At 36.6% G+C, this 18,071-nt stretch overlaps 2 protein-coding genes and 1 pseudogene across 2 annotated transcripts in view; all 3 read right to left on the reverse strand.

Annotated features, from left to right (window-relative positions):
• Positions 1–10,060, reverse strand: part of LOC103945916 (disease resistance protein RGA2-like) — a 25,371-nt gene extending 15,311 nt beyond the window's left edge. The window contains exon 1 of the mRNA XM_048586169.1: positions 9,925–10,060. The gene's annotated coding sequence lies outside the window, so the exon portion shown is untranslated. The remainder of the gene's footprint in view (positions 1–9,924) is intronic.
• LOC103945908 (peptidyl-prolyl cis-trans isomerase FKBP42) overlaps positions 1–13,073 on the reverse strand; it is a 16,582-nt gene extending 3,509 nt beyond the window's left edge. Inside the window, 23 exon segments of the mRNA XM_048586198.1 lie at positions 659–739; positions 1,694–1,870; positions 1,970–2,053; positions 2,135–2,289; positions 2,410–2,479; positions 2,773–3,256; positions 4,635–4,710; positions 5,269–5,326; positions 6,208–6,293; positions 6,565–6,707; positions 7,102–7,155; positions 7,577–7,629; positions 7,912–7,973; positions 8,305–8,358; positions 8,790–8,866; positions 9,227–10,272; positions 10,274–10,422; positions 10,897–11,049; positions 11,159–11,281; positions 11,409–11,593; positions 11,834–11,923; positions 12,225–12,407; positions 12,848–13,073. Coding sequence (XP_048442155.1) covers positions 10,098–10,272; positions 10,274–10,422; positions 10,897–11,049; positions 11,159–11,281; positions 11,409–11,593; positions 11,834–11,923; positions 12,225–12,407; positions 12,848–12,893 — 1,104 coding nt within the window. The 5' untranslated portion in view covers positions 12,894–13,073 and the 3' untranslated portion in view covers positions 659–739; positions 1,694–1,870; positions 1,970–2,053; ... (11 more) ...; positions 8,790–8,866; positions 9,227–10,097.
• A 3,550-nt stretch (positions 13,074–16,623) lies between these two features.
• The window catches only part of LOC103945894, a 12,349-nt pseudogene continuing 10,901 nt past the window's right edge, over positions 16,624–18,071 (reverse strand).

Genomic DNA, 18,071 nt, shown 5'->3' on the forward strand with positions numbered 1-18,071 from the left:
TCATGCAGAAGTGAAATTCTCTTAATCTCAAAACAACATCTCTGCTGTAAATAATGGTGAAGCCTGTAGCCCAAAATTAGTAGTAGGATTCTAGGCATCAATCCATCAACTATCGAACGTTACGCGATCTACATAAACCGATAAAGAAAAAATCTTGCTCTGAAATAAAAGAACTGATCATTTAAATTATTCATGACATAACCAATTTTGATTTGAAATATGATGGCCAAGAACAAATCACACTTCTTTTCAATGCTGACCATGAATTTTCAGAAGTTAGAGAAGATTTTTTACCACTTGAAAAGACAATGGTCACATATACCTACAATTAACCACCAATAAGCGTGAAGTTTTGCATGACAATGCAATAGCAGCTATACAGGATGCCATTCTAGTAGTCATTGAGAATGATTCTCTTCATTCATTAGAAACTAAAACCAGAGAATGAAATTAAAATTGAACAAAACCATAACCCAACCTGAGTTTCAAACCAACCTAAGCACAGATTCAAACCATTATGCAAACACATCACAACTTGGTGTTCTCACGCGAAACACATGCAAAAGTCAATACATTTGGTTGTTTTTATTAAAGAACCAGGCTCAACTTAAGACATAACGATTGCACATTCCACCATAACAACAGCAAATAAATATACCTCAAAAGCCAAAGGGCGAAGTGCTGTGTCCAACCATCCAAGTTCCTGAAATACGAACTTCGGGATTGAAAGAAAAATGACCTGGTGAATAAATTTAATAAGTTTACGGATTAGTATTCTGAAAGAGGATTGAAATATTAAAAAAGTAATAAATGGGGTAAAATTCTATACATTGAACGACAGTCTACCCTAAACCCTGGTTTTGAACATCAATATATTTGTTGTTTTTATTGAAAAAGAAGATATTCACTTCCATAAACACATTCCTCTTATGAACTCCAAAACGATATTCAATTGTAACTATAGTCTTGTATGATAGTTTCCTAAGGTCTCTTAATCTCAAAACAACATCTCTGCTGTAAATAATGGTCAAGACTGTAGCTCAAAATTAGTAGTAGGATTCTAGGCATCAATCCATCAACTATCGAACGCTACCCAATCTACATAAACCGATAAAGAAAAAATATTGCTCTGAAATAAAAGAACTGATCATTTGAATTATTAATGACAGAACCAATTTTGATTTGAAATATGATGGCGAAGAACAAATCACACTTGTTTTCAATGGTGACCATGAATGATCCTCAGAAAATAACAACCGTAAAAAATTAAATCTATCTCTAACAACAACATATTGTTTTGAACAAACCAACAACAACAACAACCACCATAAAAAAGCATAAAAAAACAGAGCATTTGATTCACAGGGTTTGTTCAAAGGCATAAAAAATTAAATCTATTTCTAACAACAACAACCATAAAAAAGCTATCCCTGTGAATCAAACCAAACAGAAAATAACATACATAAACAGATTTGTTAGGAAACGATTAACAGTGCATCATATGTGAATGAACAAAAACCAGATGCATAATGTATTTTAGAAGGATAAAAAAAAAAACTCAGCATTTGATTCACAGGGTGAGGACAACAACAAATAAAAGGGTAATGAAAAAAAGGGGGCAAAACCAATACACACAATCTACCTATAATTAAGAGTAAGGGATATACATAAGGGAGATTATATGCAAAATTACCTTGATTTCCCTAAATGGTATAAGTAAACTTTTCTCAAGCTTGGAGTCCAATCCCAAAAGCCAAGCAGCAAACTTAAAGTGTCTGTTCGTTGCCACTAATGCATTCATCTTTGCTCCTTCTTCAAGTGTCTGCCTCAGAAGCTAAAACCAGCTACTTATCACCTCCAATCTCGGATTCTGCAAAAGAACAAACCACATGCATGAGGATTTCTACAGTTCTTCGCTTTACCTAAGGTTACTGGACCAGAAATAAAAAACGAAATCAGAGTGCTTTACTTTGTGAGGTTTGATTTGTAGAGGACTGGAGCTGGGTTTGGTATTGGCTTGAGGCACTGGGAGAGGAGTCGAAAGGGCAATAATCTGAAATTACAGTTCTAGAAATCAAAATATATTACGGAAAATAACAAATAATTTGTGAAGCAGAGCAGAAGTGGGATTTACCTCAATGCTATGTAGAGGGTTTGGAGGATGTCTACCTCGTAGTGGTCCGTGCAACCAATTTGATAAGAAGTACCTTGAATCTCGTCAAACCCAGACGGACTTATATCAAACGTGTGCAGCAAAGCGAGAATAGTTTGAATTGAAAAAAGATCTGTCTGTGTGAAAAAAAATGAAATAACACATGGGAAGCATTAGCTTGAAAATGGATAAAAGGGACATATATGTATATGCCTGTTCCTCAACTTCATCTGATAGGTAAAGTTCATCAGGCAAACCTTCTAAAGCCTGACCGAGTCTTTCATGAACCACATGAAATCTAACCATGATTGCCTCGCTTTCAAGTGCCTAAATTACCGCAACAACAAATAAATTAATAATTCATGGTTCCGAATTTGAACATCTATTAATTTTCAAAGGGAAAAAGCCTAACCAGATAAATTTTGCTCCCTGGACAAAACACCCACAACCCCACGTTTAAAAGTATAAAAAACCCTCCACAAATCAGATACCAGAAATAAGATCCCTTCAAATACGAAAATTTTGGGATCGAAACACAACAATATCCAAGAAAAACAAACAATTCGAGAAAAACAGTGAGAATAAGGTACGAATCAGAGAAAGAAGTGAGATTTAATTACCTCTTGAAGGGATCGAAGGGATCACGAAGCAGAGATGGAAGAGATCGATGCGGACTGTAGGACGCATGATCGAAGTCGCCAACCCGTTGCAGAGCAGCTGAGAATGTTTTAGGTTTCTAGCGTTTTCGGAAGACCCAAAGAATACACACCTATGCTTTCCGCTCTGTATCTCTCTCCCTGTCCATCTCTCTCTAAAATGGGAGAAAATCCCATGGATCCTGTCAGAGCACCCACCTAAATATCTCTCTCACTCAGTCCGAACCCGTAGCTCCCATCTCTCTCCAATCTGTCAGGCTCTGTGTCTCCCTCCTCTGTAGTCGCTCTGTCCCCCTCTCTCCGCTCGCCACAGGCACACCCAGCTGTCTCCGAGTCAAAAATGGGAGCGATCGTCTCTCTCCAATTTGTCAGCCGTGATGTCCCCCTCCTCTCTCCTGCCGAGTCAAAAGCTGAGATGCAGCCAACGGCTGGAAATTGGTCCTTAAGCCTGAGTGGCAATTTTGTAAATTAAGAGAAAACTGGTTAAAGCATTTGAGTGGCAATCTTGTAAATAAACTGAAATGTCGTCCAAAACACTGTTCATATGAATAGTGCGATTTCCCCTCCTACTTTAGACTAAAGTAATAGGAACAACGAGAAAATATGCCCGCGCGTTGCCGCGGAACTTGAATGTATTAGGCGCAATAGGCATGAATAGTTTCTACAAAAAGCAACTAAAAAGACATAGCACCTAAGAATCAATGAACAATTGGGACATCTTACTCGTATGTGAGTCTCAATCCCTAGTGAACAAAAGTACTATTTCTTCTTCAAATTGAATCGAAATCATTGATCAAGCAATTAAACATTCCTATTGGCAAATAATTGACCCCCAAGAGTTGAGCAGATATATAGTGACTGGAAAAATACAAAGTGAGCACCAATGATACTGCACCAGTACAAAGAGCATCACTCATCAGCTAATCTAGCTTGAAATGATAGGGAAAGAACCTTGACTAAGATCTTCAATCACTGAGACAGCCCAAATGAATAGAGAAAAACACAAATAATAAACACGGGGACAAAGAACCTGAGAAGCAGAAACAAACTTCTATGCACAAAAAATTTGTGCAAGTAAACAAACATCCAGTTGTACTGAGACTTTAATGATCCATGTTTAATAATATAACTTAAACCCAACCATGAATTTACAAAAAATTTAGGTAGAATTATTAACATAACTCAGAAAAAAAAAAGACTCAACTTTGCAATTAAATTTCTTACATAACTTAAACCCAACAAATTTAACTAATTAGATTCATCCACAAAATAGATTTTAACATAACCTCAAAGAGTTTCTTCTAACCAAGTAAACCATTACTCAACAAAAAACATGTAGACAAAGCTCTTATCAAAATCATAATATTGTAATGAACAGGAACTTCGCTACACACTTTTCCAAAACGAAGGAAAAATCTACTTTGTAACTTAACTTAATATACGAAACCACCAATTTAGTCACCTAAAATTCATAACCAACAAAGAAAACAACTCCAAATCCTCAGGTTTACACATGTATGAGCCAAAGGTCAAGTTTTTACAAAATAATCATCCCACAATATGAAAAAGCAGATCGAAAAATTTAATTTTTGAACAGAAATAAGCCAAAGGTTCAATTTTTACAGACACGGATCATTTTATACACAATAAGCATACATAAAAACATAAAACTTGACAAATTTTCATTAACTTATCAACCAATACAAAGAAGTTAGTGGGTCCTGATGAATGAAAAATATTTCAGAATTGTTTTTACATTTTTATTATATTCTAAGTTTTTCACGGAGCCAAATTAAACCAACATGCTTAAAAGAAAAAATTGATACTTGTAAGGCTGGAGACTGCTTTCAAGGCCTTTTTATTTTCTCTGTCGTTATGTAAATCCAATTTCACTACCACCTTCTGCAGAAAGAAAACAATTTTCAATTAACAAATTGTTTTGGGAGAGAAATGGAAATTCATTAATACAAATACCAATACCGATTTCTGGGATTTTAGGGTTCTGTTACCCTTGCAACTGAAAGCCTAAAAATCCCAGAAAAATGCCAAGAAGCTTAAGCAGAAAAAAATCATATTTTCAACAACCAAAACCCAACATCGATTTAATCATAAACGAAAGAAGAAATTAAAATCTAAACAAAGTCACAAATTAACGAATTGAAAACCCACAAAAAAAAAGCATAAAATAAAAATAAGCAACTGACCTTAAAACAAAGAATAAATACACAGAACAGAGAAGAATACCCAAAATGAGAGAAAATGAAACAAATATATAGAGAGACAACCATCCCCAAAAACCTGACCTAACTGTACTAAGATATATGGCCAATTAATTGTTCAACCGGTAATGGATTGCTGGATATTCTTAGCTGCCCTTGTAGTTCTTGTTTGTCATATTCGAACACAACTCAGGAAAAATAAATATAAACACAAAGAGGGAAGAAGATATAAGACAATTACCTATTTAGTGAGTTCTTGGACCTATTTAAAGAGTCACTGGAATGAAATGAAGCCAACTCTACAACAGAGAAGCAAACTAAAAGTCAAAATCCAGAAATTCAAGTTTAACTCAAATCAAATATAATAACCAATTAAGTGAAACTTTGCTTGCTATATATGGATATGCATGCTATAAGAAACCATTCATTTGTAGATCATATAGCATCATCAGTATTATACTCATTGTTTCATGTAATCAGCCTACTACATGGGGAAAACACAGAAAAAGGAAAGTAGAAAAGTAGAATACATAATACTTGAGTATTTGGCAGAAATAGTTAGCTTTTGAAAAAAATTGCTAAACTGTGTTACAAATTCAATCGTTAGAGTTGTTAAAATTCACTTTCATCTGTACAATTCAAACTTCCACACATGTATTCGTACAGTTTACCAATTGGCACACACTGCTAATTGCCAATATAGCAAGATAATGAATTCCGTTAACGAAAAAAAGGATATGCAACTTAACTTACCTGCCAAAGAAGCTCCATAAGAGTTCAAAAATAATACTCACTTAAAACAATGAGTACATTCTAATCCAACAAATACTAAAACAGAATAGTGCCAGCATAACAACTTGGCACGTTAACCTTGAGGACATCTAAATTATCATATAATTTCCAATAGGTCACTGCTCAAACAATTAGCCTAATCTTTTTCTTTCATCTTGGCTTATAAATATTAAAATGCAACCAAATCTTCAACGTCAAAAATGAGAAGATGACTTTGATTTCTTTATAAGAAAAGTCAATAACCTTCCAATTGGCCGATGCTTATCCAATAATCCAAATATATTTGTATTGAATTATGATATGACACCGTAAGTTTCAAGCATTTAAATTAAATTTGTAGTAAAAAGCGTAGGCAAATGAAGAATAATGTTCTCTTCCATATCTCAACCTTATGCTTGCAATGTATCCTTTGCTTCTTTTTTGTCTTCAGCATCTACAGTTCTTTAAGGCAGGTTTTGCAGTGTCTGCATTCACCTATATAGGGTTTAAAATTTTTTAGTCAGAGAGTAAGGAGAAACAAAATGAAATGCTCCAAGGGGTAAACCCCAGCAAGCAATAAGAGTATATTTTGAATGCAAAATGGCAATTAGGAGTCATAAGTACCTTAAAAAAATACTTCTAAAGCGCAAACAGTCCCATATAAGGGTAAGAAAATTAATAGAGCAGAGAACAAAGTACTCACTATAAAACATTTTAGTTCTTTAAGAAAAATAAAGCAGGGTTCAAAAAGGATAATGAAGCATACCAGTAGGTTCCCAATATCAGATAATGATTTCTTTCTTGGCCCAAGATTGTCAGTTGATTCTGCCGGCTTCTGAACTAAAGCATTCTGAAGTAGCATTGCACCTTAGGAAGCCACTGAGCTATCCTTCTCCACTTCAGTTGTATCTAAGCAGTTCAAAATGCCATCAGCCGTCTCTGATTGTGACAAATCATTCAACTTAATTTGGTTATCATTTATAGCCTAAATCAAACTACAACTTTATCCGGTGAAATCAAGGAAAACTACCTGTGTCCAATTTCATGTTAACACCTCAATTTATATCGCATCCAATTAAACTACTACAACAACATACTGACAAAGTGAACATGGAAATTCATATACCATTTGACAATACCAAATCAAGCAATTTCTAAAGACCATAAATAGATCCTACAAAGCAGAAACCCTATCTCATATGCATTAAAGCGATTAACAAACTCTCGGTGAATCATCATAAAATTAACCCAATTTCTCAATTCCAAAAACAGGAAAGATTAAGAAAGGGTTCTGAGTTCTCACCATAACCAAAATAATCATATTGTTTCAGTTTGAACTCGGGTCAATTTCCGTCATCTGCATTAACAAAAACAATAACTTATGTCAGTGCATTCCACCATAAATCAATTCCTAAAATCAACTGCATATCACAAAGTTACCCAAAAGACACAAAATACCTGAAAATTACTATATTAGCACTCCCTCCCCCCCCAAAATCAGAAATCTAGAAAATAGAACTTGATAACATTGTATGTAGAAAGCAAGGTATCAATAATTTAGGTGGTTTCCTAGGACAATAATGAGCTTGCAGAGATCATATTCATACATGGATGCACAAACACACAGAGACACTACAGAGACCATTTGATGAAAAAAAAAAAAAAAAATAGAGATGCTCAGAGACTCAACACACACTATTCATAGATCCATGACTTAGAAATTCTCAGATCTGGTTAAAATTAATAAAATAAAATAAAAATTAAGGGATGTGAAATACCTCTTATAGTCTGGGCTCTGTTACCCTGATTCCTTCACCGGCTTGAGGCAAACCTGAGGAGATCGGCGATTAAAGGATAAGAAAACTGGCGGCCATGTTTTAGTTTTGTGATAGAGAGAGTTCAAGAGAAAAAAGAAGAAGGGGATACCCCTTCCCTTATGAGATCATCTATAATATCTGAATTACTTAACACCCATACACTATATTTACACAACTACACTAATCAATACTCATAACACATCAATGGTCCAACAATTATGGAGCTCGAAATTTCTATGAGGGCCAATCAAATCATAAATTAAAATGAAAACTTGTAAGTAATTAAGAATTATTACTTGCTCAATCAGCTCCTTCTTGTCACTTCAAGGATTATTCAATTCAACCTGATTCGATCAAACTGCATCACTCAACAAAACAAACAAAAAATAAATTAAAAAAGAAGATCAGGGGAGCTAAATAAATATACACTGACCTACTTTTTGGCTAGAAAACCCAAAAAGAGCAATTAAACAGCAGTGCATAATGACGGAATTTCTATGAAAAAATATGAATGAGTTTTCAATTAATAATTGAGCCCGAAATAAAGAAGGCCTTTCTCATCTTGATGCAGGGCGGATAACAAAAACATTATGTATGGATTAATGTATAATATTTGAGATCCTATTTGTTTTTTATTGACTGATGTTTCAACACCAGTCAGCTAATTCATATCACACATCCATACATACCTGAGAACGCTTATTCCCACCACCATAATGTTGTTGCTTTAGTATGTTTTTTCACTGAGAAGAAAAGGAAAGAGCATCATGAAAAATTTAGTTCCAATATACCTGAGAACAATTCACATGTTATTACCTTAAACAGGAGTTAAAATTACTCACCCTTTTTCTTTTTCATCACACCAAGACAAAACTAAAGGAAGACTTCTAATCCTATAAATTAGCAAATACTCTACTATCCTAAATTCCTAATCCCACGTGACTTCGCTGCCCCACGCCTTTGTCCCCTGTCTCCCATTAACTAAAAACACTCCCAAATCACATCAGCCAGCCATACAACAAAGCCACTGGCCACATGAAATATTAGGCACGATTTAGGTAACCAAATTCAACGAATAGAGTTCGGATAACGAAATGCAAAGAACACGATACATAATTGTAAAATTCAAGAACATGATTCAGAGGATTTGAACTATATTGTGTTGAAAACTTACCGAAGAGCGACGATTCCAGGTCGGTAGCGGTCAGGCTTCTTGACTCCTCCAGTTGTGGGTGCTGATTTTATTGAAGCCTCAAAATTAAAACAATTAGCAACTTAGATCCAATAATCTGATTGTTTCTCGGAAAAAATAGCTTGCAATTATTGACCCAACACAGATTTTGCAGCATTAATTAAGAGAGAATTATAGTTTTATTTACTTGTGACTAAATCTTTCTTGTTTTGTGGTAATTTGTATAGCAGACAGCCAAACAATATATATAATTATTCAAACAGATTAAGACTCGTAATCAAATCAAATCGTTTCTGGTGCAGCTGCTGAACAATGAAGAGCCGAAGCGACTCCTGCTTTTGAGTGACAGAAAACTCTGCAGTGACTCGAACAGAGAAATTGAACTAATAATAACAAAGAGTTGGGATCACGATACTCACCAAGACCAGATCGAAACGAAGCACAGCCTCTCTCCCCCTTGAAATCTGAAATCCCCACCCAAAAAACCACGCATGGGCCTCCATGACGCAAACGATGGAGTAAGACGACATAGGCGAGGGAAGGTAGACGGCGGTGAGAGGAGGATAGGATGGACGCGAGACCGTCTGTGTCGTTCTCGTCGGGTCTGTGAGACGGAAGAGGCAAGCAGGGTTTGAGAAGGAAACGAAAAAGACCGCCTTTACCATCGTTCTTCCTTCCCACGATCATCAACACGTATGCATCAAGACTAACGGCAGAGAGGGCCAGTGGTAATCTTGTAAATAAACTGAAATGTCTTACAAAACACTGTTCATTTCTACAGTGCAATTTTGCCAGCTTCTTTAGACTAAAGTAATTCCCCGAGCTCACTACTAGTTTAATAGTTTTTCTTAATTAAATCAATAATGTAGTACAAATTCAAATCCTTATGTTTAAATCACTCCATCCACATAGACCCCTAATTCGTTAAGAAAGAAACAATATTCTCCGGCCAAAGATAAACTAAAGAAGCAAGAAGCACTTCAAGGAAACAAATTGACCCACTTTATACACTATCTAAAAGATTATGGTGGTGACGGAAAATTCACAACCAAAATCTCAGTAAACAAAGTGAAAATGAGATAAAAACTCTTGTTAACGGTTTAGAACAGTTCAATACTTTAATTTGACCACCGTATCTTCGTTTCTGGGTAAAACTATTGGCATCTAAACTCTCTCCCGAGACGTAAATGAGTGAACCTGCAGGGTCACATTTCATAGTCTTGTTTATTAGCAAGTTCAACAGACGAATTTCCTCATTTATCATGCAATTCAAGAGCTTAAGATATTTGACTACTCAGCTTTATGCCTTTCGCGCCTGAAGAGACGATAGAACGATGACAACAGCCAGTGCCAAAAGATGATCAACCAATTATCCCGTTTGGGTTTAGGTTATGGGGTTGGTCCGAAAATTCCCTTGTAGATTTCTTTTTGTTTCTGATAAACAAGGGTGTCGTGTTCAGCAAGCTGACAACTCTCTTGCAATAGCTTTGTCTTGAGGTGCAAATTTGCTTGCCTTTAGAGAGTCTTCCCGTGCAGCATCTGTCTGCCCAAGCTCTGCTCTGGCTTTTCCTCGCCTAAATAGCACTTGGACGTTGTTTTCATCCTCTGTCAGTACCTGCGAGCATTCATTCGTCCAATTACAGTTAACACAGTTGCATTGACAATTTAAGGGTATTCATGAAAAGGCAAATATCTGCCAAATCCAAGCGAAGAGAAAAATCGGTTAATAGACGTTAGTTGCATTGACAATTTTTAGTTCGAACAGCCATTTAGTTTGAACAACATGATGAAGCATGGACAGTAACACACCAAAGAGATCATAAGAGTCGCATAGGACCTAAAATTCGATTATTAACTGAAGAATGGTGCCAGTGAACCTAGAAATTTTTATGGGTCCATAGTAAGAACATTTTCATTTTCTACGGCAATCCAAAATGGCAGGTTAAAGTGAATGAATATTGAAACTTTTGGGATGCAGTAATGCTCACAAATGAACCTACAAACCCAACTTTCTAGTGTCTAATGATGAATAGCACAATCGCTGAACACACAAAATTAGATGACTTTCTTGTGATAGCATTACACTTACAATACTGCATTGTCCAACGGCTTCTTGATAACGCTTGCGCTTTATAAAAGACGCTGCCATGTTAAGGTGGCATGGATTTTTAACAGCCAAAGCCATGTCCCTGCACTTCCCAAACAACTGGAACATGAAGTTGTCACCCATATACGCTATAGCCTGAGAAAACACACTAGAATCTTGTCAGAAGGGAAATACAAAAAAGAGACTGACAACTCAAAAGCTCATCAGCCATAAATAAAATATGTAAGCATTACAAGCGCGTAACCATTTCATACCGTTGCATTGCCTCCTCTAGTTTTTCCTCTTTAAGTAAAGCATTTCCATCCATCTTTCTTCTATCTGCTGCTCCAATCCTTTCCTCCACAGTCATGTCACTACGAGCTTTCCCCTATGAAAGGAAAAACCCACAAATATACATGTTACTATATTACCAAAGCAAATCCCTGGAAAAGAGATTCTGAAACTTCAATTGGTAACTACTTGGGAAGACATTTGAGAGCAAGTGAGCAACTTACTTCTTTGGTTTCATCAAATCCAATAAGCTCAACTTCATATGATATATCTGCCAATGGTGGAACATTCGGAAAAGAAAAGCTCCCTTCTTTCCCATACCCCAACTCCCAGCCTACATGTAATAGGGCATGCTCTCCAGACTTCATGCTGGACACCCCAACAGCCAAGCCAGTCATTTCTTTTTTCTATGTTGCAGTAACAAAAATACACTACTAAGAAGAAGTCCATTCCATTGAATATCCCTAGATAATGCTTAAATGCTTATGGACCCAAATAATCTGGAATGAAAAGTAATTACGAATTACAGAGAATAAAAGCAACAAAGAAATCACAAACTAATTGCAGACTGAACAAGGAACATGCCAGAACTCGTTTTCATATACTTTGTATATATAAAAAGTAACAGACTACTCGGCAAGGCTAATCCCTTTTCCTAAAATAATTTCAAGTGGTCGTTGTTCATCCAATGTGTCTTCACACTTGTGTCCCGTGCTCTCAGTCCATGCCCTGTAGGGTACTATTACACATATGCCAATCACTCAGTGATTGAAAAAACCAGAGTAAAAATTCACTGCAAGACATTTCTAAATGTATCTTAGGCATCCCTTTTATAAACTTTAGTGCATGCACATTTAATTCTCCTATATACATACACAACTTTGTGAACGTGGATGTTGTGTGTCTGTTTGCAAGCCACAAGCTCATTCATGTCTTACTCCCATCCCATACTAACAAACACATGCGCACATAACAATTCTTAGATTTTCAACTAATGTACACTTACAGCACTACCAAAAAGGAAACCACTTGACACTTACAGAAGCATGTTGAATACTTGGATGGTATTTGACCATGACCTTCCTTAATGATTTGCTTTGTGACTTTCTCGTGAAGGATTTCCACCTTAGAATCAACTTTTGGGGGGACATTAGCATCTTCTGAAGGTTCCCCCCGAACGAAGGTACCATCTTCAGTTACCGTTTCATTTTCACCATCTTGACCTACAAACAAGATGAAAAGATGAGTAGTAGTTGTTAAATATATGATTATTTGGAAATCTAACTCACTCATACGGAGAGGGGAACGACAATCTTCCCCTTTCCCCTGCACATTATACGGTACCACATGAGTTTTGGAAGACAGGATTTCTGAGTTACTCAACATAAAAGCATGGAGGAACGATGAATCAGTGTACTGGAAGCAGTTGTTAAATGTCTACCTACAAATTATTTCCGAAATCTTTCTGGCTCAATAATGACCGATAGAAGAATTGTTCTTGAAGAAAACATCTCCATGTATTCATTTAGTCCAACTAAATCACTCGAACCCCCGCTTATCAGGTTAATTTTACATTTAATTGAAGCTGAAAACCTACTACGAGTCTAAGATTTGACTTAATACTTGAACCGGAAATTAAAGCCAAAAATAAGAAAAAACATACCGAGTAGTTGACTTTCCTGCTCAGCCTGCTCCCGAACATCCTCCATTACTTCAAGCTTCTATAATCCAATGGGTCTTCTCAAAATTCTACAAATACCCAAATCAAAGACGCAAAATTTAATGCAATTGCATTCGAATTCCAAAACAAAAATTAGGAAGGGTTTCGTTTTCTTTGGAATTTTCTCGGGAAACAAACAGAAAACGGAAAGTAGAAAAGGAAAGGGGTGTGTCATTTACTTCTCACCCCTTTTTACAACACTTGATGATTTCTGTTATTTGATCTTCCTTAATTCATCCAATCCGACGGTTGAAAATTGAAAAGGCGTATAAAAAGTAAAAATAAATGTGTGGATATCACACCCCAAAGGAAAAAGCAAGACTTACTTGTGTGTTGAGATATAGACAAGAAGAGAGTAATACAATCAGAGTATGATTCTGTTTGGACCCGATTTTACACTATAGGCCGGAGTAATCTAGACCGTTGAATGAGCATAGCTCTTAACCGTTGGATGAAAATGAAGATATATTTGTTACAATTAAAGGATAATATTATGGTTTTTATCATGATAATTATCTTTTAATTTGAATCATTTTGGCATTATATGTTCGAACAAGTACAATTCAAGTGGACTTGGGATTCCTGTTATTAGATTGGAGCAACATGGTAAATAGGGTTTGAAAAGTCAGGATGCGTAATTTGGGGTAATGATGAAGTCATACAAATTGGAATGTCATTGGTGCATGGAAGTTAGACCATAGAGATTCAAGGCTTGCGAGGCACTCAAACATCATCAAAACAAATCTTTGGTTTAAATTGGTGCCATGCAAAAGATAAGGAAGGAGCACGTGGCATTGAGGGAAGGATATGCAGGGTAAGATACCATCAAATATCAGAATTGTTCCATGGGGCCATTACCACAAATGCACGTGGTCTACATTAGCTCATTTGGGATTTTGGATATCGCAGATTATATGGAGAAGGTGGCAGAATCCCAATTGAACTCTACACAATTATCTAGCCGTGTCAAGCAAGTATTAACCATATAAATACAAGGCGTTGTGCAACGTAAAAGGCACCTCCAATTCAACACCCAACTGCCCTGCGCAAAACCTCTCAAACATCTTGAGATTTTTTATTTTCTTTTTTCCGCCGACACATCTTCAGTTTGGATAAACAGCACTGTTGCCGTAGAATCAGCCGTTCCTGAAGCACCTTCAGTTTGGATAAATAGCACTGCGTCGAGGCCGACTGGTTATCTATCCAAGTCTCGGTCGAGAAGGATTTTCGAATCCTTATTGGCAGAGGTCATCTCATTAGCCTTCTCGGCGAAGTGAGGTGTTACCAGGTTACTACATTCGGCACCTTGAGAGCCGAATTTGATATTGAACTTCGTAGAACTAGCAGCCTTGTCTTCAGGCTCGAGAATCCAAAGGCCGAGATTTGTTCCTTCCTCGGCCGCAGTCGCAAGATAAAGAAGTCAACAGCGCGCTCAACGCGACATCATCAAATTTTACTCCTCGGCCGAGCTCGGCCGACGAGTTGGCACGCCCCGCATTCAACCGAATGACGTAGTTAGCTTATTAGTTACTCGGCCTGCGCGCCACGTAGGTTTTGTAATTTGTAGAGTCAACAGATTCTCTTCACTCTTTTTTTCCCTCTCCTTCTCTCCTCTCTTATTTGAATGGTTACGGTTAAGCCACATCAACATTTTATTTTAATTTTTTATAGCAAGAAACAGACAAAATAAGATAATATGAGGGAAGGGGATGGAAAGGGACGAGAAGAGGAGAGGAGAGAATCTTAGTCCAATAGAATCTGTATTGTGTTTTGTTTTCAACGATCGAAGAAGATTCTAGAGAGAAACAAATTAATTAATTCATTAAGGTAGTGCTATAACACATTCATTTTTACCTCTCACATATGTCTTAATTTTCAACCACTGGATTAAATGAATTAAAGTATCAATATCCAATAATTAATAAGAGTATGTGAAAGGTAAAAATATACGTGTGAATATCACTTTCTTTAATTAATTAATCTTTCGAGTTTAAATCTCCTGTGCACAGCCATTTAGTATTACAATCTAGTGATATTACTCTTCACTTCTAAGTGAGAGGTCTTAGGTTATTGGGCTAAGCCTATTTCCCCACCCTCGCATCCCTTAGTGTAGATAATATTATTTGTTCAACAAAATATGTTGTGCCCAAATAGCCTTTGCCCATCCACCCTCCTTTATTTGATACATTTGGACATATTCATGACGACGGTCTATTTATTTGATACATTTAGACATGAACGAAGGCAGCTATCCCTACTCAACTCTTTTTATCATGAAAAATGCTCCAACTAAAACTATAAATTATCAGTATACTCAGAAATAAAGTCTTAGTCAAAACACACTTTCTCATTCTATACTATTTTTACCCTTACGCTTTTGAGCATGTCATTTTGCCATTAGCTAATAACTTACAATTTTAGTGTTCTAAGATCAGTATCCAAAATTATGTTGTTGGACAATAAGTTGCCCCACTAGAATAATATTTGATGTGTTATAAAGTAAGGAATCTTATCTAGACTAATTTGAGTGTTAAGTCAAGCATTATTAATTGTGACGTAGAGAAGATCTCTCCTCATCTTATGTATGGGATAAAAAGGATGATGCCTCTTTTATCCAAATAGTTTTAGGTGAGGTTCGGGAGGGTTCCTCCTAAGCCTATAAATATGTGTGTATTCTATGTAAGTAGGCAGATTTGAATGGAAATCATTTCTTTGTATAAACTTCTCTTGTTGAGCAAATATCCTTGTTTGAGTCATCCTTGGTAAAGATCCTGATTAGAGTAAAGCCTTTAGTTTTGGTGGTATCATGTAGGTGGCTCAGACAAAGTTGTCCTCAAAGCTTGTGTATTTCTTCTTACTCAAATTCTTAGTATGCTTTGCAGTTGCAGTGAAAGCCTGATCTTTTGCATCAAAACTGAATCTTGGTAAAGTCTTTCCTCTTTTACACAAAATTAAGTAATTTTTATACACAAATTAACATGCTTTCAGTTCACATTGAAGGTACGAAAATGAAATTTACCTATTTCACATCTTTATACTACATATGAAAATTATCTCCCGCACGTTTTCTTTTTCACAAGTGAACGGTTGGGAAGAAAAAAAATGTGTGGATGAGCAAAACTCTTACTTTGCAATATCAAACATGTAAAGCGAGGGAGAGACCAAAAGATGCATAAAATGAACCTCCCTATCAACCATTGATGAATAAATGAATGCAGTCGGTCAGTAGAGATATGAAGAGAAAACAAGGCTGGCTGAATCGGGAGCAACACAAACTTGTTGTAGATACAACTGCCGCTCGCTCCAATGCTGTTAACACTGAATTTCTTACGTGCTACAAAGGCTATCGAACTTTCTCTACACGGATCAACAACCTGCAGCCTTTAAAAAGTTATCGTAGGGGCTTGATGCCGGTAGCTGAAAGTGTGGATAGGGCTGATACTCGGTTGCGCAAAGCATCGAACAGCCATTGCCAACAGATTGGTTGAGTGAAATAGCACTTGATTCAAGGAATGGATTTCCACTCTGCAGTCCCAGATGGTTTTCGGAAACTCAGAATATGCTAAAAACACAGTATGCATGCAATGCAAAATAAAAGGATTGAATTTATAACTTTCCCATATAGTGTATGCTAAAGAAAATACCGTAGGAGTGCCCAGCGGAACAACATATAGAGCTTCCTTTTCCTGGTTGCAATCATTAGAAAATGTAATCAAACTTTCTTGTCTCTGCTGGGAAACTATAAACGTTGACAACTTCTACTGCTTCCCCATTTGAATAGCCTCACACTGGCCAGCCATTTCCATGTACGGCATATTTGTAGCAGCTGAGACTGATAATCTTCCAACTTGATGTGTTGTCTCCAAAAACTGCACATGAATCACTCTCTTACTTAGCACAATGTTCAACTTGATGTAATGTCCATTGATTTACGTATTTTCTGTCTGATTTCTACAAAGGCCACAAACCTGCAACAGTGTGTGAGCAGCCTCACTTACCGAGTCTAAAAGCTGATCAACGCTTATTATGCTTAAACTTTCCACTGCCACTTTTGTGCCAGGGTCGGTTTGATTTTCAGATGCATTGGGTGCATCATCCCCAATTGTGAATAATGGGGGCTCCGCCTGCACAATAAAGTCATTTTGTACACTTAATTGTTTGGATATTATAAAAAAAAAAAAGTCGTTCGAGTAAATTACCTTATCAGGTTATCCATCATCTTGTACGCCAACTTGGTCGATTTCTCTGGGTGTTTCCATGTTCAACGGAGCTCCCAGTGGACATGCATCATCAGGCAGAAAATCATTAAGCAACTGCTGTTTTATAATCGATGAATCCTGTAGTTAAAAAAGAAAACCGAAATAGCTAGTATCAGAATCGTAATTACAAAGAACTAGACATGGTTCAGATAATCACAATGTGATAGGAAGTTTACATTTGGTGAATTTCTAAGCGTCTGCACTATCATGGTAGCGTATGTTGAATAAGAAGAGTATCCAAGATAACTCTAATGATCCCAAGAAGAAGAAAATAGAGCACACTCTTAAAGAAAACTCACAAAACAAACTAATTAGCAAAGCTTTTCTTATTTAGCTCTAGGCTTAGTTTTTCCTTGGATGATATACAATGCTTGGGGACTTGGGTATTTATAGCAAACCAAATGAAAGCTACACCACACACTTACTTCACCTACAACATCCACCTACTTCACCTACAACCTCCACTTACTTTACCAACCTCACACACTTACTTCACCTACAACATGACATTGATTCTCAACACTCCCCCTTAATGTCAGCTCTCATTCTTTGCACTTTGCTGAGTAAACAGCGAAAAATTTCGAGCTTGCCTGTACTCAAACTTTTTGTGAACAAGTCCGCAACTTGATCATTTGTCTTGACCTGTCTCATCTCAATCTCTTCTTGCAGAACCTTTTCTCTGATAAAGTGGTAATGTACCTCCATATGCTTAGTTCTTGCATGAAAGACTGGATTTCCGCCAAGCGAATTGCCGATTGGTTATCACAGTACAATGGTACTGGATAATCTACTGGTTGATGTAGATCACTCATCAACTGTATTAACCATGCATTCTCTTGAGCTGCCATTGCTGCTGCTCTATACTCTGCTTCAGTGGTTGACAATGATACCGTCAGCTGTCTCTTGCT

Source organism: the organism of the source record quoted next, unplaced genomic scaffold, assembly GCF_019419815.1.
Source record: "Pyrus x bretschneideri cultivar Hongxiangsu unplaced genomic scaffold, Pyrus_bretschneideri_v1 Contig24, whole genome shotgun sequence".
Taxonomy (NCBI): Eukaryota; Viridiplantae; Streptophyta; class Magnoliopsida; order Rosales; family Rosaceae; genus Pyrus; species Pyrus x bretschneideri.